Genomic DNA, 25,245 nt, shown 5'->3' with positions numbered 1-25,245 from the left:
GATATGTGATATGCGGATTATGATGCCCAACGCCGTTGGATAAGAGTGGATTTGTTGGCAACTGCAACTGCAACTGCTGTTTCTCAAGGTGGATGCTTCGGCTTCGGTGGGTTTTCTTTCCAATTTTAATTTTAATTTGGGTATTTTTTCCCTTCTTTCTCTCCCTTGAGTTGTTGATCTCGTCACAATTTTTTTGGGTTCAGGAATTTGGGCTTAATGTTGGGCGGGAATGCTTTGTGAGAGAAGGAGATGTGAGAAAGGATTGAAAGAGAATGGGATCCCAAAAAAAAAGAGATCAAAGAGACATTGGAAGAGGCCACGCCACATATACGTTCTATACAAATACAGGTTTTTGGCGTACGAAAGAAGCAGACGGAAAGGAAACGAAAATCTGATTTTTTTTTTCTATTTTATCTAAGAGAAAAAAGTCAATGATAGACGACTTGCTGTTTTGCCATATACTTTCTAAACAGGTGGGGCTTACCGTGGACCGTATACAGTAAAAACCGAAGGGGAGACAAGTTGCAATTAAGACCGCGTACAGTAATTTTAGAAAGAGATAGTATGGATTACTTTACTAGCTACTGGCACTAGTCAAGTTACTCATGTGGTTTTTTGCCTCCCTACTCTATCCTGTGCAGAAGGATCAGACACCGTCGTCTCAGTAGTCGCCGAGAGGAAAGGAAACCAGAAAGATAAAAATCCATAATAAAAAGGGGAAGGCGTTTTCCAAAGCCAATATTTCAGTAACGTTGTAAGACGGTCCAAGTAAATAACACAGTGAAAATTTTTCTAGTTCAATTCCTCCTTCTTTCAAGGTCCGGGGATCCGTGACATACACCAACTCATTCATGAAACACCGAGAATGGTTAGGCAAAGAGGCAAAAAGTCCGCAATTGATTGCTCTAGTGGGTTACCCTAGGTCAATTTCTTAATTTCCCAATTTCTCATAGAATTGGGTGTATTTATTTCAGTTCATTTTCTGAAAAGTGCCTGATGCGCTGGCATAGCTGTTCGCCAGTCGAATCAAGCCGAGTCGAGGTTCCGGGGTCCGTTGTGGGCTTAGGTTCCCCCGCCTGCAATTCGCCGATCGAAGAAAGACAGAGATTGGTAAAATAAATGAAAGAGAGATGGAAATAGAAGAAGTGTAAAAAGAAAAGCGAATATTGAAACAAGAAAAATTGGCTACATAGTAGGATAGAGGGTTCCCCTGAGCTCTAGTCAACATCAAGTCCAAAGTCATTTCGGAGCCTGAAAAAAGAGGGGACATGGTAATACAGGGCCTCGGAGGCTGCAAATGACTGAAGCTGCATAACATGGAACATGGAACTTCATTTCGTCAACTTTTTTGACTTTCTCTTTTGGTCATGCCCCGCAGTAGACGCTGTAGTATGAAGGAGGCAATTTGCCGCTGAGTCTTAGACTCTTAGAGAAGCGCTCTGTCGTGATTGGCGCCAAGAATTCATGTTGTGCAGAACGCGGCTGGGGGTAATGGAGACTGTAGGATCAGAGAAATAGAAAAGAAAATACCAAAAGCAACTAAGAAAAAAAAAACAATATCATATACAAGACTGAAAAAGAAAAACAGGATGATTCCAGACTCCCAATGCACGCCCCCTTGAGAATAGTTTCATCAAAGTTACTCGACAGGCATCGGATGCACTGATGAGTTGGCAAACTGCAGTGGGGAGTTGATTTATCTGTCGCGTATTGTACCTTTGCCGTGTTGGGCCTCGTGCAGATTATGTTCCAACAAACAATCGGGATCGTCGGGTCCTTGATGCTTCCTATTTCAGAGTTTTGACTATGGAGCAAAAGTCCTGAACGTGCAAATCGGAAATCCAAATAATTCGTGAAATTGATCAATTGTACTTTGCTCAAATCGAATCTACTTCTCCGAGTCCGACGTTGCACTCCGTGACAAGTCCATTCGGCATTTTTACTCCGAAGTCCCTTGCGTAAGAAGTCCCATCTCACTACTGGAGCTAAAACTCGCGTGGCTTCCCTATCGGAGAAAACACAAACCCGTGGTCTTTGCTTCATCCGGTCGACTAGTTTTTTTTTCTGATCAAGGTTTCTCGGGAAACACGCTTCTGATCTGTTCTATCATGCTTCCCCTCTAATCTTACCGAAATGCCGCACAGCTGGCATTTCATTCAAGGAGGAGGGGAAAAGACCCCGTCAGATGACACCACATCACCTCCCACGCCCCTCCCGGCCACTAAGGCTGAATGGGTCGGGCTTCACACCAGAGCCGCATGGCATCGGCATTGTGGTGCGGGATTCCAAAAAGAGGATGAAGTGTCTCGAGCCGGTCGCCTCTTTCATACACATTACCCTCGCGGATCGGATTCGAGCGCCAAGAGAAAGCAGATGAGGCCATCGGGTTCGATGTACAGCTCGAGTCCGTGCGATAATGGTTATGCTGCATGGCGCTCAAGCCCGCAAGTACGTAGCAGGTGTGGTAAGCATCGGGGTGTCTTCGTGTCACAGTTAGCGAACCCGTCATGTTTTTTCGGCGGCGATTCGGGATCCGAGGGGCAAATACTCACTTTCCTGGTTTATCGCGAAGACCGCCCGTGTGAGCCTGGCAGCATCCGAGAATATAGCGAGATAATCCCTCGCGGCTGAAAAGATGCCCCACGGTCGTGGCGGGTGGCCCATTACCCTGTGGCTTACCATCTAAAGCAGACTGAAGCAATGGCCAGCATCCGCCAACCCAGTGGCTATAACATCCATCGACTAATTTATTGGTTCTGCCTGAGAACCCGCCTTCAGGCGCATACTGACGCGCAGATAGCCATGCCAGTAACATAGGAACATTCATATGTCTAGAACGGGTCAGTGACGTGCTCAATATGTGCATCGGGGAACATCATGTCTATCATCGTACCTGGTGATAGTCTCTTCCGGAGGGCCCAGGAGGGCCAGACAGGCCAACGCGCAGTACGCATATGCTCCATGTGCTTCTACGCCTGGGCTTCCGGAGATGCCGCCCTCGTATGTTTGGCCTATATACAGAGGCAAATGAGTCAGTGCAAGGAGGACCCAATGGATAGAACCGGCTTCTTACATCGCGACATATATTGGGCAAGGCCATCGGTCAAGTTCTGTAATCCAGCCTGCCGGGCTTCGCAATTTGGGGGCAATTCAACTGGCAGATCGAGCAAAGAGAGAATGGCCATGACGCAGTATCCACCACTGCACGGGCACAAGAATTAGAGTCTAGATCTGGCATCGGGCGCATGGGATTCTTACCGTACATCCCTTTCCCCGCCTTCACAGACGCGAAAGCTTCCATCGGCTTGTTTCAACCGGCCTAGCCATTGCCACCTGTGAATTGGTCAGATGCACGTACACAAAAACAAGGTTCCTCGCTTCTGCTAGAATGACAACTCACATTGCTTGCCGATCAATCAATGCAAATGCATCTTCACCCCCGACAATTGCAAGTGATAGAACAGCTGCATAGCTCCCAGCCAAGTGGGATACTTGGCCACGACCGCCACCAAAACCACCGGTAGTGTTCTGTGCGGGTCGCAGTGTGTTGAACAGTCTGCACGAGTTTTAGTCAAAGAAATTTTTATTCTTTCTGTGTCTTTTTTTTTCTTCTCCTTTCAATTTTAATTTTAATTTTTCTTTTTTTCTCCATGTCATGCCAGTGATATACAACCCAGGCGGGAAGACTCCTTGACAGACAAAAGGAAAGAAAAGATCCCTAGGAGGCAAAAAAAAGCAAAACAATATAATTGAACAAGGGGCAAAAGCAGTTGAAGTAAAAATGATAGCTTACCGTTCTCGGAATCGAGTGGGATCTTCTCCCATCAGGAACAAAGACGCTAGACCCCAATATGCCATCCATGGACGGCTGGCGTCCAAGGACATAAAGCCCCCAGGGTAGTCTTCGAGAGAATCATAGGCAAAGGTTACATGTGAATCACGCTGGAATGCAGGCACTCCGCATGCATTAAAGGGGCCCGATTGACTACTTTGGATGCCCTTAAGGAAAGGCAGGCACTTTTCAAGTGTCGCGTCCTGCAGATCGGTGGTATCTGTCACGAGCGGGTCGCGGATGGACGGCGGCTGCGTGAACAAGTCTGGGACCCCCGGCCGTGCTGCTTGGCTGGCCATCTTTTCGGCTGATGTCAGTGACTTTGTCTGACGGAGTAAGCCCGGTCGCTTCTGGTTGGTAGATTTGGAGGATTGCGTTGGTGGGGGTTTGGTGGCACTGGAATTGCTGGATTGGAAGCGAACTTTGCGTCTAGGCTTTGCTGCGATGATGGGCGGCATGGGCTTTAAAAGCTTCAGAACTTGTCAAGACGAACAAAGAAAATTGGATATAGAAGTCAACGCTGTATGGAGTGGTTTGTGGTTGGCTTTCAATGAAGTTTTTCGTTATTATTGTTCAAACGGAGAAGATTGACGTTGCTATTGTTCTCCCCACTTTAATTTTTCCTTTTTTTCCCCTTTGATCGCGCGGGGTTCCCATGTTCCCACCAAAATCCGCTGTATCTACTGTCATATTCTGATCCTAGTCTATTTTCTTAATCCCTGGTCCTTGATCCAAACTCAATGAAGCTAAAGCACTCTGAAACCCAAAAAGCAACAACACACCACCCACTTTTTTTTGTTAAAAAAAAAACGGGGTCGTTTAGACGTTCTCGTGGCCCCGAGGTGCGTCATGCCAGCGTGCAGAGGCTATTGAATCCTCCGCATCTGCATGTCAGAGGCCCCCAGATACCTCCATAGCCAATGGTCGTGATGAACCGTGATGTGATATATCCAATTCCCCTCCAAAATTGGCTGCACGCGACGGTGGCTGGTGAAGCGTGCATATAATCCTCTTAACATCCGCAGTGGCGGTTCCTTTGCTTTCTCTTTCCTCCCTTGCTGGTTGCATGTGCCTTCCCTCTTTCTCGGTCCTCTCCAACCTTGGAACGCCATCCGTGCGGGTTGGGCTCACAAGTTGATCAAGTTGACCTGTCAAGGATCTCGGTCTCGTTCCAGCTCCAAGGGGGAGGGGGAGATTTGATTTCAGGGTTCACGGAGATTCTCCATATCGAAATTCCATTTTTGGCGTCTTTTGGAGAGGTAGTCTCCAATTTTCTTTTTGCTTTTTTTTTTTTTTTTCCCTCTTGTTCTCTATTTCAAGTAGATCGACATGGGCCAACGGAAATCCCTGCTCTTACCTGCTGCATGGTCAGCCCCCACAGCGATGCCTAGCACTCAATAGGAATGGTGGCACCTAGGGAGGAACCTTGGAAGATACGAATCAGAGGGGCCGTTTGCTGCACTCTAGTTCATGATTGGACTAAAGCAGGAGGGACTTGACTATCTTGAGCATCACGATCCGATGTCAGATCATCCGAGAGCACGGTCCTAGAAATTTCTTATTGCCACAGACATTGGCAGTTACCACACACGTAACTCCGCGGTTTTCCATTTTTTCCGTTCCAATTCCTCTTTCTTTGGTGTTTTTGGACTCCACTGATCTCCCGTTCCGACTGTCCTTCCCGTGTGTCTCGCCCACGCCTTTTACCCAAGTCCGCTCAATTCCGTGGGCGCCGCCGGATCCGACCAAGAGAGGAAAAGTGTAAACATCCAATATTCTTTACCTGTATATGAGGTGATCCATGATGAATAGAATAAGAAATGAGATAAGAATCATGAATCCCAGTCATCACCCTATATAAGAATCTCATCCCCCAGTTGAATTTTGGTGTTGTTTTTCCCCCGGGTTTTTTTCTATGTAAGAAGGGTAAACCTTGTCGGTATTTCTTGGTTTAAGAAAGGCAGACTCCGTAATCTAGTGATTCAACCAACGCACAGTCCATGATCATGGGACTTGGCAATTCGAGGGGGAGAGGAGAATGTACTCCGACTAGAGAAGAAAAAAAGGAAAAAAAAGAAAAAAAACTCTACTAGTTTCAACAAAAACCACAATAGGATGCAAGCGCGTGGAAGTAGGAAACCAGCCATTCCCCACTCTCCACCACGATAACTCCCCTAGCGCATCTCTCTGCTCACCGCTGCTTTGTCCCCCCCACCGCCTCTGCTTCTTCGCCTTTCCCCCCCAAAATGACTGTGTCACTCTCGTTCTGAAGAAGGCCTTTTCATCCAGGCTGGTCCTTTTTCTCCCCCTTCTTCTCCTTTTTTACTCATCTTGAAGTTTCGGCATCAGCACAATGTCGAATCACGATCTATCAAATGACGGCCTCATCGGCGTCGAGTACGATTCCAGAGGTTATCTACAGCAAACATGGCCCGTGGCGGTCGAACAACACCCCCCACGGTCAGACGAAACCCATGATTTAACGCCGCTCCAAACCAGCGGTCACCCTATGGAACAGTCGGTGGCCCAGGATCCCAACCTTATGGTCGACTGGCACTACCATCAACACTTGCAACAGACCCCTCACCATCACCATCTATCTTATTCGCCCGAGGACCCTTCGTCAGCGCCCCAATTTACATCCGCTAGCTATGGCATGGCCATTCAGTCGTCACCGGTGGATCTGATGACTGGCCCTCAGGGCCAGATGAGCGCCGGCCTACTCGATGGGCCATATTTGCCGTTATCGGCTCCAGTCGACATGGTGCCATTCACCTATCACGACTTCCAGCACGATTTGATGGGTTTCTCCAGCGGACTTCCGGAAATTTCATATGCCCCGCACCCAGTCTTGGAGAGTAGCTCGCCTACCGATACCTACCTTGAGGTCCGTTCCCTCTCGAGTAGCGACAATGGATGGAGCACGGTGGACCACCGTCGCTCGCTTGATTTCGGCTTCGCCGAGCAAGGTGTCTTCGTCAACCCCACCCAGACCCTTCACGATCGCAGTCTTTCCGAGTCCTCATATTCAACCTCATACGGCAGCTTTGTTGATATCGCCCACCCAATTAGTTCACCTGGATCTGAAGGCCACATGGATTTGCCGTACAACCATAACCCTGCTCTGAGCTTCTCTGGAACTCCCCCCATAAGTAATGCACTGGTGCACCATGGGCATTCTTCCCCAGGCTCTCGTTCACCCTCTGCCGTCAGTCCTAGTGCTATGGTCCGCCCAATTCCTGTCCCCATCAAGAAGTCTACCTCTCCCAGCCGCTCTTCTGGCTCTCATTCATCAGCCTCTCCCCCCAGTCGGAAACCCTCGAGGAAGAGCCCTATTGCGGCTAAGAACTCCGAGACCAAGGTGCGCAAGCAATCTCAAACCGGCAAGCCCGAGACCGAGAAGCGCGTAGGCAAGCGGAAGGGCCCTCTTAAGCCCGACCAGCGGAAGCAAGCGAGCGAAATCCGCAAGTTGCGTGCTTGCTTGCGCTGCAAGTTCTTGAAGAAGACCTGCGACAAGGGCGAGCCCTGTGCCGGTTGCCAACCGTCCCATGCTCGGTTATGGCAGGTGCCTTGCACGCGCATTGATATCAAGGAGATTGGTTATTTCATGAAGGATTGGAAGGCGGATTACGAGCGTCACATTACAATGGGATTCTCCGTTGGCAACATTAAAGGATTCTCAGACCAGGAGCGTACCCTGTTCATCACACACGGCTATGGGCAGATGCTGCCCATCAAGGCCCGCGAGGTCTACGTCCGCGACGAGCAGTGCTTTACCATTGATTGGGTCGAGTCGATGCACCGTGAGCCAACACAATATGAAGTCGAGACCGCCAAACTCTCTGCTGGCATGGAGGGTATCTCGCACGCGACATTGTCCGACTACCTGGACCGCCATATCGACGGCAATGGTACCTTCGAGAAGTTTGTTGACGACTACTTTGAGGGCACGCCGTTCTTGACCCAAATGCTCAAGACTGCCTTCCGTTACTACTACCGCACCAAGTTGCCTGTCATCCGGAAAGCCTTGAAGCTCATCATTGCTTACAACTTGACTCTGCATGTTACCATGGTTGAAGGTCTTGGTGACGATGATGAGTTCATGGGTCAGATTTCGGAAGCTTCCTCTAAGTTCCGTGGCAAGATCATGGCTCCCGTGATGATCAACTTCCAGATCAAGTGTGCCATGGCCAGCATGTGGCGTGAGCTCCAGAAAGATGTCCTGGAGGAGCTCTCCTCGCTCTACTCCAGTGTGTACAGTGGTGAGAAGTTGAAGAACTGGCCCACCATCTTCATCCTGGCCTCCATTCTTTTGGCCGTGTGGGAGGAGATGCAGTTCGACCAACACTACCGTACCCCGGATCAGGCTGCCGTCGACAAGTTCTGCACTGATATGGAGACCACTCCCGTGGGTGTCATTGTCGGACTCTTCCAAGCCATCTCACAGAAGCTGCCTCCTTTCACCGAGTGGGACTCGCAAAAACACCACCAACTTCTATACTCCAACCCCGATGTGTGCAATACTATGACTGAGGTCCGCCAACATGTTGAGCAACATGGTAAGCATAACTTCCGATCTCACTTCTACCCTTGTCCCTCCCATACTAACCTATTGCTCAGAAAACTACCTCCGTGGTCGCTCCGGCCTGGAATTCAACCGTAACGACTTTGACTGCCTGTCCAACAAATTTGTTTCCCGTCTTGTTATTCGCGCGAACTAAATGACCCGATGCGCATGCGCATGATGATGATGTTTTTTACACGACTACCTGTTTTCAACAGCGAGTTACACTCCAGCGATTTGTTTCTTTACTGCGCCAAGATGACCTGGATGAACCATATGCGAAATACGTCGTAACGATGCGCAAGCGTATCCCCTCACTCTTTATGATTTGACCCCCCTGTCTGTACCTGACTCCTAGTGAGAAGGACCTGTGTTTTGATTTGCATCTTTCGGTTCCTGGGAACCGCCTTTCTTTATTTCCTTTATTTCCTTTTCTTTTTCTGTCGAAGATTTTTTTCTTTCTGAGCCTCGTTCTGTGTTTTTACTCTGTTTTTTTTTTTTGTGGTATAACCTTTCTCGCATAGCTTCCAGCGATGAACGAGGATCATGAACTTTATGAACTGTGGACGGCCGTGTGTTATTCTCGTTTTATTTATTGCCTTTATTACTTTTTTTGTTTCTTGTTTCGTTCAACCCTGATGTGACAGGACTTGGATTTCGCTGAGGGTGAAATTCCAGAAAAGCATGGGCTGTGTGCAGTCCAAGTGGTTGCATTCCTGTGGTTTATGTCTCTCTTCGGGATTGTTGATTTTGTCTTTTTGGATCCGGAGTCGCCGAAAATGGAAACGGTGGCTAACAAGCAGTGGATTTTTTTCCGCCCTTGAGCAAATCGCGGGATCGTGTCTATATAACCTTTCATTAGCGATACCAATTTTTTTCCTCTTATGAAAAAAAACCGTTGAAGTTAGACTTTGGTCAATCAATAGTAGAGCATACTATATAAGAATAACGTTTATTGTAAATGTTGGAATTTGAGTGGAGTTTGTAGATCATTTGCCGTTGCCGGATGCATCACCTGACTGGCTAAGTATAGTAAAAAAAAGGGGGGCGTAAGAGGTCGGTGTCTCCATAGTGAAGGAAATCCCGTAGTTATCTGGGTAACTGGGTACCTCGATAGCCGCTAGACTCCATTTTCAGGTTCCACCCCCTCTTTTGGCGATAAGGCCTCACACGTCATCGAGAGGAACACGGGAAATCACTTGGAGGCATAATGAGAAAAGAAAACTCTTTCTATAGAGGGATTTAATTTAGCGTGAAATTTCTACAAATTCTATTTCTATCTCAAATTAAAGAAGAGAAAAACCCGGGAACAAGATTTTCCCGTTACTACTGGTGGCGTCAATGACCTGTTCCTAACTTCCTTGACTCATCCGGCACCCGGCATCCAGGCTTCTAGTGCTTTCCCATTTGCTATCGCGTCACTTGTCTTTCTTAGTCAGATAACTCGCCCCTCTCCGCCTCAAAGTAGTACTTAATCCCCTCTTTCTCTCCCCTTTCACGTCTCTCTCTTCTCAACACACTCACCCCGTGAAACCCCTTCCTTCTCTTCGACTACGTCTCTACCAACTCTTGTCATAAATCCAAACCAATCTCCATCGCCATCATGCAGATCTTTGTTAAGACTCGTAAGTTTCACCCTCTCTTCAGATCCTCAACTTCTTATGCTGGTGCCTGGCTCCCGCCACCGCAAGTCTTGTCGCGTTGCCCCCTTACATTTGACTGACCGCTCTTTCTTATAGTGACCGGCAAGACCATCACCCTTGAGGTTGAGTCCAGCGACACCATCGATAACGTCAAGTCCAAGATCCAGGATAAGGAGGGCATTCCCCCAGACCAGCAACGTCTCATCTTCGCTGGTAAGCAGCTGGAGGACGGACGTACCCTGTCGGACTACAACATTCAGAAGGAGTCCACCCTCCACTTGGTCCTCCGCCTCCGTGGTGGTATGCAGATCTTCGTCAAGACCCTGACTGGCAAGACCATCACTCTGGAGGTCGAGTCCAGCGACACCATCGACAATGTCAAGTCCAAGATCCAGGATAAGGAGGGCATTCCTCCTGACCAGCAGCGTCTGATCTTTGCCGGCAAGCAGCTCGAGGATGGCCGCACCCTCTCCGACTACAACATTCAGAAAGAATCTACCCTCCACTTGGTCCTGCGTCTTCGTGGTGGTATGCAGATCTTCGTCAAGACACTTACTGGAAAGACTATCACCCTGGAGGTCGAGTCTTCAGACACTATCGACAATGTGAAGAGCAAGATTCAAGATAAGGAGGGTATCCCCCCAGACCAGCAGCGTCTCATCTTCGCTGGCAAGCAACTTGAAGACGGTCGCACACTTTCCGATTACAACATTCAGAAGGAGTCTACTCTGCACTTGGTTCTCCGTCTCCGTGGTGGTATGCAGATTTTCGTCAAGACACTCACTGGCAAGACCATTACACTGGAAGTGGAGTCTTCTGATACCATCGACAACGTGAAGAGCAAGATCCAAGACAAGGAGGGTATTCCCCCAGACCAGCAGCGTCTCATCTTTGCTGGTAAGCAGCTGGAGGATGGTCGCACTCTGTCCGACTACAATATCCAGAAGGAGTCTACTCTCCACCTGGTCCTCCGTCTGCGTGGTGGGCAGTAAGCCACTATTGTTACCTTTTTATGATTTCTATTAAGATGGGTCCTATATGACCTCCATGGCGTTCGGTCGGGCTTTGAAGCTGAGGCTTCTTTCCTTTTTCTCTTTCTCCTTTTACTCAACGAATTACACGGGCTTTCTTTTACCTCACCCTAGCTTAGCTGGTGTTTCTACCTCAATTACCCAATGGATTCGTTTTGGCTAAATTAGCCGCTTTGGATATCTTTACTTTTTGGTTCCGCTGTAAAACGAATTGGCGCTCGTATTCACTTTCTTGCCACTGCGTAGTTTATGGTAGAAAAAAAACTTGTTCTCGTGACTGACGCCACCCGTGTACATTCTCATGTGGCCAGACTTTGGAACTCCACCCGATTTGCCTCCGCAACAAGGCACGAGTGGCTGCTTATCTTATCTTATCTTGTCTCTTTCAAGGTTATCGCAATCGACAACCACCTTTGCCCAGATCCTACTAGTAGTATGCACCAAAGTTTTATAAATAAAATACTCCCCCTGGCCATTGAAAATTGGAATGCTCAATCTTTGCAAAGTGAATGGTAAACTGATATCGAACCAGGTGGCTGGTGTACACCCGTGGAGCGTTACTCGACAAAAGCGGGGAAGCTGAGCCCGTCGGGGGCAGTGCTTGGCTGGATTCGGCAAGTGGACTATACCACTTGGAACATTAAAACCGCAATTGAGTTGAACCGACCTCCTGGGGTCGGTCTATTGGTCCTAACATTTGAACCCATGTATATATTGTTCGGTTAAAACTACGACAAATCTATGTCCCAATTCCACTGCTGGGGTACTTGCGGTATTTTGGTACCTGATGTTGGAACAAGGATATGAAAGCACCATAACCTCAATTCAAAACCACAACTAAGGAGACGCCGTGTTATGATAAAATGGTAATGGGCATGCATTTCTATCAAAGACTCTCCGCTGATCCTAATCCTGTCGAGCAATCAGGTGACCTAATGGGGGGTCATCTGACACCCCGTTAGGGCAGATACTAACATCTAGAACCATTTTATCAGTGCAGAGTAAAGATGGAAACATGCCCAGGTTGATAGCTAAGAGCCCCTCTTGCATCTGCATTCATGTCATGATCATCGAACTTCCGGGTATTTTTCCAAACCGTTTCGCGGATGTCTTTGGGATTGCGAGATGGGATCGTTCATCGTTCCGATGAAGTGCGCCGCTTCAGACTTTTATCGTCGGTAATGTCTATGAAAATCAGAATCTGACGTCCAAGCGAATCGTTGTCGGCTGCCCGTAGCGAGTTGTTCAAGTGAATGGAAAGTGATGAGACGACTCGGCAACCATCAAGGGCACGGTAATCACGGATGAATAGAACGAGACAAGAGCCATATAGTCATATAGCCAGGAAAGTTGCTATTATGGCCAACAGAGAGAAAAGGAAGGAAAGAAAGAAAGGAAGGAAGATCGGAAGAGGAAGATAATTTGTACGGAGGTTGCAGGAAGGTATTAGACTTCCTAAGACCAGTCAAGCAACAGGCATGTGGGTACTAGCATTCTACGTATATTTGGACTTATCAGTATTTTCTGGTGCAGTCACTTACTCTGAAGACTTACGCTTATCTATCTCGATCTTTCGAGCTGTTTGGTGCAATGAAATGATATGAGATCACCAATATCCAGGTGTGGCTGCTGGTTCTAAACAAAAAGCTTTGAATGCCGCATGCCCGGCGAAATAGATTGAGTTGATTCAATGTTATGAGCCATAGAGCTGTAAGGATGCTGAGACAAGCATTTCAGCTTATATTGGCATGAGGTCAATCCCTGATTTTCGCCAACTACTATTTTCATGGCCATCTCCGAAGAAAAATGGGTCTTCACTTTTTATGGAAGAACCTCCCGAGAGTTCAAATCTTGGAAGCTCTGGAAATTCACCTAACGCACTTTGAGAGTGTTGAATTGGCGAGATCAAGAAGTCATTTGAAGCATTGGAAGTGAACCAAGCGTTTGAACACAAATTAAAGAGAATACCAGGCGTTCCAAGATTATACACTATGCACCTGAGATAATTACTAGACAACTGAGAATTAGAAAGACTGAAAACCCATCAGGTACCAAGCCCCCAAAAGTACCACAAGGGGGGAAATTTCAGGGTCGAATACAGGTTCACACAAGGACGGCATCGAGGGGCACGGTGCTACCCAGACAAGGTCACTTTGTTTGTTATCCTCGGTTGTTGCGGACACTCATGCATACATGGATGTACTCATATCGGGTTTCGAGTTGCTATTAATCGACTAGACTGGTCGAATAGTAGGTACAGACTAAATAGACTAGAATGAGATTTCGCCTACGACATTGAATTGACGTTAGTAATCAATCCAAAGGCCGAGTCAGATATCTGATATATCGGAACTCACAATCGATGCTAACATTGACTCGTACAACTTCGGAGTCTAAAACTATGTCATCGGGTCAGAATCTTGTGATACCTAATAGTAGGTAATCTAGATATTTCAAGAATCTGTTCAAATGTTCCAAGTGAGTTGATTGATACCTGCATCGTACCATGATTAGCGAGAGAAACCTCGCCGTGAATCATGCGGGGACAACTTGCCCAAGATGCAAGTTGTGAGACCCCGCATCAAGCCATACTTAGTGGAACCATCGTATATGTCGCCGATCATGAAAAACACCGAGATTTTTGCGACAAAATCCCTCGTTTCTTAGACTTCGAGTTGCTTGACGATGTTACTCGATTGCTGCAAAGTGAAGAAATTGAAAAGATTTCTCTGAATTGGTTGTTCTGTACATATTGTCGACTAGAAAGAATGCACGTAACATCGGTTAAAGTATGGCCTGAGGCCTGGGCTCGTTCCGATACACAATGCCGTTATTACCCCATACCCTTTCCAGATTAGATTTCAGCCTCTTCGACCTCCTGCATCGAGCTTTGATCTTACATGCATCAATTCCCGACTACTGTGTTTGCTCAGTCGACCTGTCAGTGTCCGCGTTGTAAACATGCAACTCAAGGGTCTGGAAGTAACCCGGCCGTTTATCGGGCGATTGACCAATCAAATGCTCAGACTCCTAGTTTCTCCCACGGGAACATCGAAGCTCCACAACACAACGCTTGGACAACTCTTTCCGAAGAGCAAACTAAACTAATTTTGCACAAACAATGCAAATTTCGTGACGATCATTTCTGCATGGTGCAGGTATTCATCTTCTTTTACCCCCGCGAATGGAGCCAGGAATGCGACCCCCATGGCCGATCCCGCCACCCCCGGGAATTCAACGGAGTTTTACCACTGCACAACAAACGTCGAGACTCACGGACAGCCCATCGGTCACTTTCAAGCTCGGGGAAACCGGCACGCTATGACATACCCTAGAATCTAGTACCTCAATTACCAGGGTCCATCTCAAGGTATAAGAAGTACCGGCCCTGGCAGTGCCCATGAGAAATAATCCAGGTACAACGACCAAAGCCGTGATCTTTCTCCCAGCAAACCCAACTGGCTCTGAAGAAAAGGCCTGGAGCCATGGTTCGATCTACGGGTGTTTTAGCTAGTGCTTGGCTATTTCAAGCTGCCTATGGAGCTACCTTGACTCACGCAGCAAGCACCACCGCTAGCACGGCATCCTCTCAATTCACTGTCCCCGCTGCAGCTGATGTAGGAGCCAACCTCATTGCCAATATCGATGATCCGCAGGCAATCAACGCGCAGTCTGCCTGTCCTGGCTACAAGGCATCGGACGTCCACCAGGATTCCAATGGATTGACGGCTACCTTGAAGTTAGCTGGCAAGGCATGCAACGCATATGGAACCGACGTGGACTTATTGGATCTATCGGTTAAGTATCTTGCAACAGATCGGTTGAATGTTCAAATTACACCGACGTATCTGAGCTCTTCGAACTCTTCGTGGTTTTTGCTTCCCGAGGATCTGGTGCCCCATGCCAAGGCTGATAAACAAGGGACATCTGAAGCACTGAATGACTTCGAGATCTCATGGACCAATGAACCATCTTTTGGTCTCAAGGTGACTCGCAAGTCTAATAAGGATGTGCTATTTGATACTACTGGCTCTACCTTGGTGTTTGAAAATCAATTTATTGAATTTGTCACCGCGTTGCCCAGTGACTACAACCTTTACGGAATCGGCGAGCATATTCAGCAATTGCGACTTCTGGAGAATGCAACACTCACCCTTTATGCTTCAGATACTGGAGACCCAATTGATGGGTCAGTTATTTCCGTGGCTTCCTGGTTGTTGGGATTGTGGCTGACTTGCGCGTATACAGTAACATCTATGGATCTCATCCTTTCTACCTCGACACCCGCTACTACGAGGTCGATGGGAAGGGTAGCCACACCCTGGTATCCAGTGATGACGCTGATCAGTCCAAGGACTATGTTTCCTATTCACACGGTGTGTTTATGAGAAACGCTCACGGCCAAGAAGTCCTTACTCGCTCGGAAAGTCTCGTTTGGCGTGCCATCGGTGGTAGTATTGACTTGACTTTCTACGCTGGACCAACCCAAGCAGACGTCACCAGAGACTACCAAATCAGTACCATTGGTCTTCCAGCGATGCAGCAGTACTTCGCATTTGGCTACCACCAGTGTCGCTGGGGATACCAGAACTGGTCTGTCATGGATTCTGTCTTGTCCAACTTTGAGAGATTTGAAATTCCCTTGGAGACTCTCTGGTGAGCCCGTCTAACCTTCAGTAAATTCATCTCCACCAGCGTCAATCTAACTCTGGCATAGGAACGATATTGATTACATGAAGACCTATCGCGATTTTGATAACGACCCAATTCGTTTCGGCTATACCGAGGGCGAGGAGTTCCTACAGAAACTACACGATGGTGGCCGTCACTATGTTCCCATTGTCGATTCTGCTATTTACGTGCCGAACCCCAATAACGCGTCTGATGCGTATGTTCTATCTTCGCCGCTCTCCAAACAAGGCTAACGTTCACAGATATGAACCTTATACTCGCGGCGCTGAGGACAGTGTCTTCTTGACTAACCCCGATGGAAGCAGTTATATCGGTGCTGTCTGGCCTGGATACACAGTTTTCCCTGATTGGCACAATCCCAAGGCCCGTGCTTACTGGGCAAATGAACTTGTTCTCTGGCACCAAAAGATTGCCTTTGACGGAATTTGGATTGACATGAGCGAAGTCTCATCTTTCTGCGTTGGAAGCTGCGGAAGCAACAATCTGACCTTGAACCCGGTCCACCCTTCGTTCTCACTCCCGGGAGAAGCGGGAAATATTATTTTCGATTATCCCGAAGGATTCAATATCTCGAATGCGACCGAAGCTGCATCCGCCATTGCAGGTTCTTCGAGCCAGGCTGCTGCTGCTGCAAGCACTGCCGGAACCGAATCAACCACAACGACGCCTTACCTTCGCACTACTCCTACCCCGGGCAAGCGCGATATCAACTACCCCCCGTACGTCATCAATCACGATCAGACAGGCCATGACTTGGCTGTCCACGCTGTCTCTCCGAATGCCACACACGTTGACGGTGTTTCGGAATATGATGTGCACAATCTTTGGGGCTACCAAATCCTAAACGCCACTTACCAGGGTCTACTCGCGGTGAACTCGGTTAAGCGGCCATTCATCATTGGCCGTTCAACGTTCGCAGGAGCCGGCAAATGGGCAGGTCACTGGGGTGGTGATAACGCTTCCAAGTGGGCATATATGTTTTTCTCTATCCCGCAGGCACTGTCGTTCTCCCTCTTCGGTATCCCCATGTTCGGCGTGGACACCTGCGGCTTCAATGGAAACAGTGACGAGGAGCTCTGCAACCGCTGGATGCAACTTTCCGCATTCTTCCCCTTCTACCGCAACCACAACGAGCTCTCAACTATCGGCCAGGAACCGTACCAATGGGCCTCTGTCATTGATGCATCCAAGTCAGCCATGAAGATCCGTTATGCCATCCTTCCTTACTTCTACACCCTTTTCCACCTGGCCCACACCACCGGCTCGACGGTCATGCGCGCTCTGGCCTGGGAATTCCCCACTGATCCCTCCCTGGCTACCGTCGACACCCAGTTCTTGCTGGGGCCCTCCATCATGGTGATTCCCGTTCTCGAGCCGCAAGTCGATTACGTCCGCGGAGTCTTCCCCGGTGTCAAGCAGGGTGAGATCTGGTATGATTGGTACAACCACACTGCCGTTGATGCCCAGCCAGGAGTGAACACCACTATCTCCGCTCCTCTTGGCCACATCCCTGTGTTTGTTCGTGGCGGCAGCATCATTCCCATGCAGGAACCCGCTCTGACTACCCGCGACGCCCGCAACTCTCCATGGTCACTTCTGACATCTCTTGATGGAAGCCAGTCTGCCTCGGGACAACTGTACCTTGATGACGGAGAGAGTGTTACTCCCAGTGCTACACTCAGTGTCTCCTTCACGGCTTCCCAGTCTGGTATCTCGGCTATTTCTCATGGAAACTGGAAAGACACAAACCAGCTTGCCAATGTCACCGTGTCGGGCTTGAAACTCCCACACGCGGGTTTCAGTACCGGTAAGGGATCTGTGGCTCTCACCTTGAATGGCAAGAAGGTCTCGTCGGCGTCGGCCATTTACAATGCCGATTTGCACATCTTGTCTATTACCGGCCTGCAATCTCTGTTCAAGGGCGGCGCTTGGGACCAAAACTGGGTGTTAAAGTGGTAGGCCTGCGCGTCGTTGGTTATTATGAAAACGACATCTTGTCTGCTATCCAGAATTTACCAGGTTTCAGGTTTCAGAATTCAGGATCATAGATTCAGAATTGTGGTCCCAGTGGATCTGAATTTACAGGCTTACGTGAGATCTAAAAACTGAATGAAAGCGCCCAAGAGATTGAATCGAATCGATTGATCTATGCAGTCCAAGACTTCTCACCCTTAAGCTAAAAGCCAAAATAGGATGTAACGAAAAATATCAATAAAAAATGGTAAACGAGTCCCGTGTCGATCGACATCGGTGTAAGTTACAAGTTCCAGCCACTCCCAATCAAACAATCGACATCCAGCCCCCATTGCAACCCCGTGCATGACCCTGAAATCTTAACAATTAGCGCGTTCCTCCTGTTTAACAATCTGCCAATTCAGCCCGAAGATCTTGCAGCCTGTTCCTGGCCATCGGGGACCCCGCCTATCACATGTGTGGCCCGCTGTGAACCCTGCATAATCAAATCCGGAATTGAGATTCAGCGAATTGCGTCCTCTACTTGTACTGGGGGAATGTGTCACTTTGTCTGGTTGCAGGATAATCCTTACCTCATATACTAGTGGGTAGGGCACATGTCACTCAATGGGCACTATTGATCACACAAGATGTATCCGGGACATGGTTATTGGTAGTCTGGCTTTGAAGGCTGAATACCCCCTTTTTATCGCATATAATCCATCTCAGTCCCCTGCTCGAATTGATTTCTGGTGAAGGGTTGGTAGTCACGAATTCTTTTGGTTACATAGCATTTACGCTAGTTTCTCCCGGTCGCTACTACGTTACTGTATTCGTTGGTCGATCCATTCCACAGTGCTTGATCCTTCTTTATTCCCGATGGATCTAAATTTGCTCGATTCAAATGTTTAGCTTGTTTCAAATCAACATAACGAAACAAATTCGATATAAAAGATCTCCTTCATCACTATTATTCCAATTCATAGGGCGGAATACTTGACCATCTATATTACATTCGACATGTCTCTCTGGCGTTTTTTGGGACTCGCCAGCTTAGCCGGCTCGGCCATCGCAGCGACTCCGGCACAATGGCGTACTCGATCTATCTACTTTATGCTTACTGATCGGTTTGCACGCACCGATAACTCGATAACTGCTACTTGCGACACGGATGTTGGGGTATGTTTATTTCAATTTTGAATTTTGAATTTTCAATAGATACTCTTCGGTTGAAGTAGACAAACTGATTTTCCATGCAGATATATTGTGGCGGGACTTGGCAGGGAATCATCAACCAGGTAAGTAAACCTTGAAATCCCCAATGTCAGATCTTTTGATTGAAAATGGTGATTTCCAAAACTCATGGGCTAATAACATCAAAAGTTGGATTATATCCAAGGAATGGGGTTCACTGCCATCTGGATCACACCGGTCACCGAGCAACTCTCCCAACATACGGCGGACGGGGAGGCATACCACGGGTACTGGCAACAGGACATGTAAGTAACTTCCGAATCAACATTGAACATTTGAACATTCTATGTTTGTGGAGTATCGCCCTTTGATGCTCGCGACGCGGCGCGTTTTCGACTAACAGCGCAAAGTTATTCCGTCAACTCCAACTACGGCACCGCCGATAATCTCAAATCTCTTGCTTCAGCTCTCCATGATCGCAACATGTATCTCATGGTCGATGTTGTGACCAACCACATGGTAAGTCTCCGGAATGACGCGAAAAAAAGAAATGAAAGACCAATGTCAAGTTTCCCCACTGACTGTGTCTATCTGGCATAGGGCTATGCAGGGGCTGGAAATACGGTGGATTATAGCGTCTTCAACCCGTTTGATTCAGAGGATTACTTCCACTCCTACTGCGAGATTGCCGACTACAGTAACTTGACTATGGTGGAGAAGTGCTGGGAAGGAGATACGACTGTATCTTTGCCTGATCTCAACACTGAATCTACCACCGTGCAAAATATCTGGAACAACTGGATCACGGACCTCGTTTCCAATTACTCTAGTAAGAGCGACCCATGGACAGAATCAAAGACTTCAATTACTGACAAGGGGTCGTGATAGTCGACGGTCTGCGCATAGACTCGGTCATGGAAGTCCAGAAAGATTTCTGGGCCGGTTTCGAAACTGCCGCCGGCGTCTATTGTGTGGGTGAGGTGGACAACGGCGATCCGACCCTAGTCTGCCCGTACCAAGAAGTCATGGATGGTGTTCTCGACTACCCAATGTAAGTGAATAGCGAGCTACAGCTTGGAGTGACTAATGGCCTGACAATAATCAGGTACTACCCTCTTCTTCGAGCCTTCGAATCAACTAGTGGAAGCATCAGTGCTCTCTACGACATGATCAACACTGTGAAACCCGACTGCTCCGATTCAACGCTTCTAGGAACTTTCATTGAGAACCACGATAACCCCCGCTTTGCCTCGTACACGGAAGACATGTCTTTGGCCAAGAACGTCGCCACTTTCACCATCATGTCGGATGGTATACCGATCATATATGCTGGACAAGAACAACACTATAACGGCGGGGGTGATCCCTATAATCGTGAAGCTGTTTGGCTGTCGGGTTACAATACCAGTAGCGAGTTGTATACGCTCATTGCGCAAGCGAATGCTATTCGAAATAAGGCCATCTACCAGGCAGAGGATTACATCACTTACAAGGTCAGTATCCTCAAACTTACCCCACTCCTTAACAAGCAAGAGCCTTGGCCTACGTCTTGGAATGGTAGCTGCGCACTAGCGAAGCAAGAACTAATATGGGTGTGCGTTCTTAGAATTACCCAATCTACCAAGATGATAATACCTTGGCAATGCGTAAGGGCTATGACGGCACGCAAACCATCACCGTTCTTTCTAATGCCGGCGAGGGTGGAAGCAAATACACACTCTCCCTGTCCGGTACGGGCTTTGTGGCTGGCTTGGCTGTTACTGAGATCTTCACCTGTTCAAGTCTTACTGTTGACGATAGTGGTGTAGTTGCTGTTCCTATGAGTGGCGGAGAGCCTCGGATCCTGTACCCTAGTTCCGAGCTCAGTGGATCCACTCTTTGCTCGTAGGATTGGACTTTGTATATGCATTATCAGTGGCTTATTGAGTTTGGATTTGTTTTGGGTTAGTTTCGGGCGCAAAGTAATATATGCAATATCCAATATCCGCGAATAAACGAATGTAGCCCAAGAAGCCTTCGCCCACAATCCACGATGCACTCTCGACATTCCCGAGGACAGGGCATTTCCCGACCAAGGTTGAGAACGAAAAGAAGTTTTTTAGAAAGAAGAGGAAAAGAGTCTTTTTTGATCACTCCGAGACGACACGGAGTAATGAAACTGTGCAACAAAAATCGAGAAGGAAAAAAAAAAGCGTGCCCTTTCCCATCCAAAATAGATATTTACTAAGAAACCCAACAATCGATCCCACAAGAACATGATAACATGATAACGCAAATAATCCAACTCAACCTAGACACCCCCTCCAGAAAAGAAAAAAAAAGAAAAGATTACTTAATAATCATGAAGAGCCCTTGGCACCAGGCCAATGGGCATAGCTCCACCCATAACGGGCGCAGAATGCTGCTGAAACAGCGCAGGGCCCGAAAATCCCCCCTGGCCGGCCCCATAACCGGGCTGCATCATCTGATCAAAAACGGCATACCCGTCAACAGGCTCCATTCCACCCGCCACCGCCGCAGGAATAAGCTGAGTCAGATCTAAACCCTCCGTGCTCCGAGGGAACATGGCACTCTTCAGAGCTGCTGGCGAAGACTGGTGATCAGCCGTCGCGGCTTCAGAGTATCGGCGCTGCACTTCGCCGACGATGAAGGCGATGCGGTAGGAGAGATGATCGCTGCTTGGAGCGAGGTGGAGGAGGAACGCGCGGACTTGGTCGATTAGTGGATCTGATGGGTTGTAGTCGCAGAGTGTAAGGGCGGCGTAGCCGAGAATGTAGTAGACGTGGTCTATTAAGCCGGGGGCCGCGGAGAAGCGGGTTTGCATTGAACGGGAGATTATTAGGCGGGCGTTGTTGCAGATTTCGGTTATCAGGCGGTCGGAATCTTGGATTCGGGTTGCTGTTCTGTGGAGGAGGAGTTGGCAGAACCAGATGCTTAGCTCGAGGGTTGATTGGCCTTCGCTTGCTGGAGGGTGTTTTTGTTAGTGGGTTTGAAAGTGATAGAGGATACAGGGTGGTAGACATACAAAGGAGATGTGCCCATTCCATTTTCCAGCGTTCGAGTTCTTCGTACTCGACTTCGGCAAATTGAAGGCGCTGGGGTGTATTTTGGAGCTTGAGGGTAATTCGATATAAGGAGATCTCGGCGACGATTCGTCCGTCTTCGGGGGTGGCTCTAGGGTGGTCTAGGATGCGAGAACAGTGGTCGAAAAATTGAGGTTGCACGTTGACTGTGCGTCCGTAGCCGAGTGCAGAACTGGGGGTATCGGTTAATATGATGGTCACGTCAATGGTAGATGGAGGGGGTTTAGACTGACTGTAAATGAGTAAGACAGAAGGTGTTCCATAGACGCATTTGAGGGAGCATCTCGCCGGGTAGAACACCTTTGGCTGGGGGGCTGTGTAGAAAGTTGAATGAATTCAAAGCATGATTGATTGAGATCCCGCTCAACAACCAGGCATCCATGAAACCCTCTTTATGGCCAGAGGTAGGATATAGACAGAGGAGGGCAAGGGCTTGAAGCAAGTCGTTGGTCAGGGGAGATTTTCTCCACATGGTTTTTGTGACAGCATGTTGCACTTGAAGTGCGATGTCATGAGTAGTATTTGGAGGCATTCCCGGTAGATATCGGGAAGCTAACAGACAAGCAGTATTGAAAAGCAAGGGATTTGTCCGCTGAATATTTGATGAGTGATCTATAGAGACCCAAGGGCTAAAATAATCCACGAAGCTGAAGATGGCTAGTTAGAATCTAAAAAGGCAGCCAACAAGCGTTTTTTTTTTTTTTTGGCAGGGACTCACAGTTCAATCAGTTTCAATGATAATTTAGCATCTACAATCCCCTGGGACACAACATCACCCAGGAGATCACCTTCGGCAGGGAACTGATCCCTCTCGCCGAAGCATTCGACTTGTAAATCCCGAATGAATTGGACTGGTTTCAAAGTAAATCCCGGCGCACTATCGGTTGAGCCGTCTATACTGTTATTTCGCGACGGAAAATTGGGAGTGCTAATGGCGGGTGGCTGGTTCACCATTTGGCGCATTAGGTGAATCATCTCGCCCATGCCACGCTCTAAAGATACAAGCCGTTCCTCGATGGAAGGAATGGCAGCATTGGCATCGGACCAGGTAGACGCACCGTCCTGATATCGATCGGGAGTTTCGGGCAGCTCACATTCGAGCCTTTACAAGAAGTAATTAGCTTGACGCGCTCTGAATTCTTAATTATTTCCATCTTGGAGCAGGCTTCCATGTTGCATTGGGTTGCATTGGGTTACTTCAAGTAGATGCCGAGTGGGTGGAGATCCAGGATTCGGAAATCCCGGACCAAAGGAGAGGAAAAAAAAGGCACAAACCTAAGCGAGAGACAGCGGCGACATGCGTGGCCACGGGGATCAAGATCGCAGCGAGTTTTCAGCTTGCGACATGTATTGCAAGCCGTCATTGATCGACGAATTCGGCCACGGGGACGAGAATCTTGGCCGACCGAGTCAAGTCGGTGGCCGTCATCCGTGGCGGCGATGCTTTTCGTCTCCCACGACGAAGCGCTATGAGAAGGTTCTGTTCGCGTCATTGCACTGAACTGAAGTGGAGAATTAATCGTGGAACATTTGATCTGTATATTTTCTTTTGGAGGAGCGAGTGAGATTGAGAATAGGAGTTATGAGGGGGAGGAGAGGTCGGGATGTGGCGAGAGGAAATAAGATCTGAGATCAGTAATTGGACCCTTGCCAAGAGGTTTCAAGTTCAACGAAGATCATTCAAAGGAAAGGTGGAGAGGCGAAGGCTTATAACAGATAGCAAAAGAAAGAGAGAGACAAGAGCAGCCAATTGCGACAAGCCGCTCACTACTGACGATATCTTGGACTCCGCCAGCTGCGCAGGTACGTGATCCACTTGACGCGGACCTGGGGTAATCTCCAAGGCATCCACCAATCTTAAAACGTCTGGGTGAGCTTCTAGAAACAGTGCGATGGCCGTGCCTGCTTCTAGGCGAGAGGGGGTGATGAATTTACCCCCCTTGACCCCCTGTTCACGCCGATGAAAAGCGACAACGTTCTTTCCGGGAGAGGGGTTAGAGTCTTGAGAGGAGGCTAGTTAGAATGTGGCACCATTCTCGATCTGATCGACAGAAACTCTTATCATGGATTGTGTTTTCCTCTTATTCCACCCCCCTGATCTACCAGTCTTATTGTGGATTTTTTTTTTCTCTTAGAGGATTTACATAGGATAGCGGATATCTCCGAACCCGTCCCCCCCCCATCGATATCAAGGCATTACTCCAATGTATTATCCTATCCAAAAAGGTAGTGGAATCATGCAAAGTGGGGTTGATATCATATCATGGTGGATACAAGCATGTGCAATTGTTTTTCGGTCCAGTCATTTGTGCTAGAATAATCTGGGATTGTCTAGGATTAGGAGCAGGTTCAAAAGCAATGCGACTCTGTAACTTTCTAGACCCGGCTAACACCGGCTGGCTAACCGGTTACTGCATAGGCCCCCCAGGCTAGTGTTATCCTTAGCGACTTGTCAATTAGATCCAAGTCTAGCCTGCATTTGCCTATGGACGGGAAACGTGGAAACCCGCCCCAATTGTTAGAGTCCAAAACTTTTTTAAAACGTGAAAAATTAAAATTAAAAATTCCGCTGTCGCCGCGTGGAAAAAAAGAAAAAAAAAAAGGTGGCCATGTTCTCTTATCAGGTTCCCGCCCCCAGCCGCTGCATTTAGATGAACTCGATATGAGACCAGATCGTGGTAAATCAACCCAGGGCGTTTGGTTTTTCGCCTTCCCTTTAATCGCGCATTTTCGAAATTGCTGTTGGGCAAATAGAACATGACAGCCGAGGCTCATTTACCATGTCCCCACTCTCGAGGTCCACTTTGGTTGCTGGCTTTGGGTTAATATACGGATAACTCCTCCTGCAGACAGGTTAGTGTAAGCCACTTTTAGGAATAGCGGCACTTTTGTGTTCGATTTCGGGAACAGACAAGAAGCGGTCTGCAGTTCGACAGATATGTTGGTGGCTTATCTTGTTCGTTTGCGCTCACGCTCAACTCTGGGGTAAATTTTACCGCCCATCAAATTGAGGAGAAGGGTAATAGAGAAGGAGGGGGCGTTGGATAAGTTCAGGAAGGATTTGGCTGCATATGCCGAAAGTGGTAGGTGTCGTTGTACCCCATATGTACCCATAATCGCCATGATCCATTTCTCTCGGGGTGCCGTCCGTCGCCGCTTAATAGGGCGGGAAAATTTCGTGCTCTTTTTCTGCGATCACGCCAAGCCAGGTGGTGATGGCCCAAGAGAGGTCAAGCAATGCCTAGTGGCAAGC

At 48.2% G+C, this 25,245-nt stretch overlaps 5 protein-coding genes across 5 annotated transcripts; 3 read left to right on the top strand and 2 right to left on the bottom strand.

Annotated features, from left to right (window-relative positions):
• Window positions 1-2,221: 2,221 nt before the first annotated feature.
• On the bottom strand, window positions 2,222-4,293 carry N7466_007625 (CAAX farnesyltransferase subunit beta RAM1; the record flags this gene model as incomplete). The annotated part of the gene is made up of 7 exons (XM_057167014.1): window positions 2,222-2,480; window positions 2,553-2,831; window positions 2,894-3,011; window positions 3,074-3,201; window positions 3,259-3,333; window positions 3,401-3,556; window positions 3,794-4,293. Coding segments are annotated over 7 exons (1,515 nt in total), but the record flags the coding sequence as incomplete, so codon positions are not given.
• A 1,892-nt stretch (window positions 4,294-6,185) lies between these two features.
• On the top strand, window positions 6,186-8,553 carry N7466_007624 (uncharacterized protein; the record flags this gene model as incomplete). Its single annotated transcript, XM_057167013.1, has 2 exons — window positions 6,186-8,391; window positions 8,453-8,553. The coding sequence occupies 2 exons, from the start codon at window positions 6,186-6,188 to the stop codon at window positions 8,551-8,553; spliced, it is 2,307 nt and encodes a 768-aa protein (XP_057020054.1).
• A 6,002-nt stretch (window positions 8,554-14,555) lies between these two features.
• Window positions 14,556-17,721, top strand: N7466_007623 (Glycoside hydrolase family 31; the record flags this gene model as incomplete). Its single annotated transcript, XM_057167012.1, has 4 exons — window positions 14,556-15,259; window positions 15,319-15,726; window positions 15,788-15,958; window positions 16,005-17,721. The coding sequence occupies 4 exons, from the start codon at window positions 14,556-14,558 to the stop codon at window positions 17,719-17,721; spliced, it is 3,000 nt and encodes a 999-aa protein (XP_057020053.1).
• Window positions 17,722-18,735: 1,014 nt separating this feature from the next.
• N7466_007622 (alpha-amylase) lies at window positions 18,736-20,797 on the top strand (the record flags this gene model as incomplete). Its single annotated transcript, XM_057167011.1, has 8 exons — window positions 18,736-18,894; window positions 18,975-19,013; window positions 19,099-19,214; window positions 19,320-19,428; window positions 19,510-19,738; window positions 19,798-19,960; window positions 20,015-20,402; window positions 20,516-20,797. 8 exons carry the CDS (start codon window positions 18,736-18,738, stop codon window positions 20,795-20,797), a joined length of 1,485 nt encoding a protein of 494 aa, XP_057020052.1.
• A 444-nt stretch (window positions 20,798-21,241) lies between these two features.
• N7466_007621 (Transcriptional activator of proteases prtT) lies at window positions 21,242-23,485 on the bottom strand (the record flags this gene model as incomplete). The annotated part of the gene is made up of 5 exons (XM_057167010.1): window positions 21,242-21,873; window positions 21,935-22,164; window positions 22,226-22,639; window positions 22,711-23,094; window positions 23,268-23,485. The coding sequence occupies 5 exons, from the start codon at window positions 23,483-23,485 to the stop codon at window positions 21,242-21,244; spliced, it is 1,878 nt and encodes a 625-aa protein (XP_057020051.1).
• Between the last annotated feature and the right edge of the window lie 1,760 nt (window positions 23,486-25,245).

This window comes from Penicillium verhagenii, assembly GCF_028828195.1.
Source record: "Penicillium verhagenii strain IBT 33310 chromosome Unknown utg000007l_segment0_segment0, whole genome shotgun sequence".
Classification (NCBI taxonomy): Eukaryota; Fungi; Ascomycota; class Eurotiomycetes; order Eurotiales; family Aspergillaceae; genus Penicillium; species Penicillium verhagenii.
The sequence above is the reverse complement of the archived record's forward strand: the minus strand, read 5'-3'. Positions and strand labels throughout refer to the sequence as shown.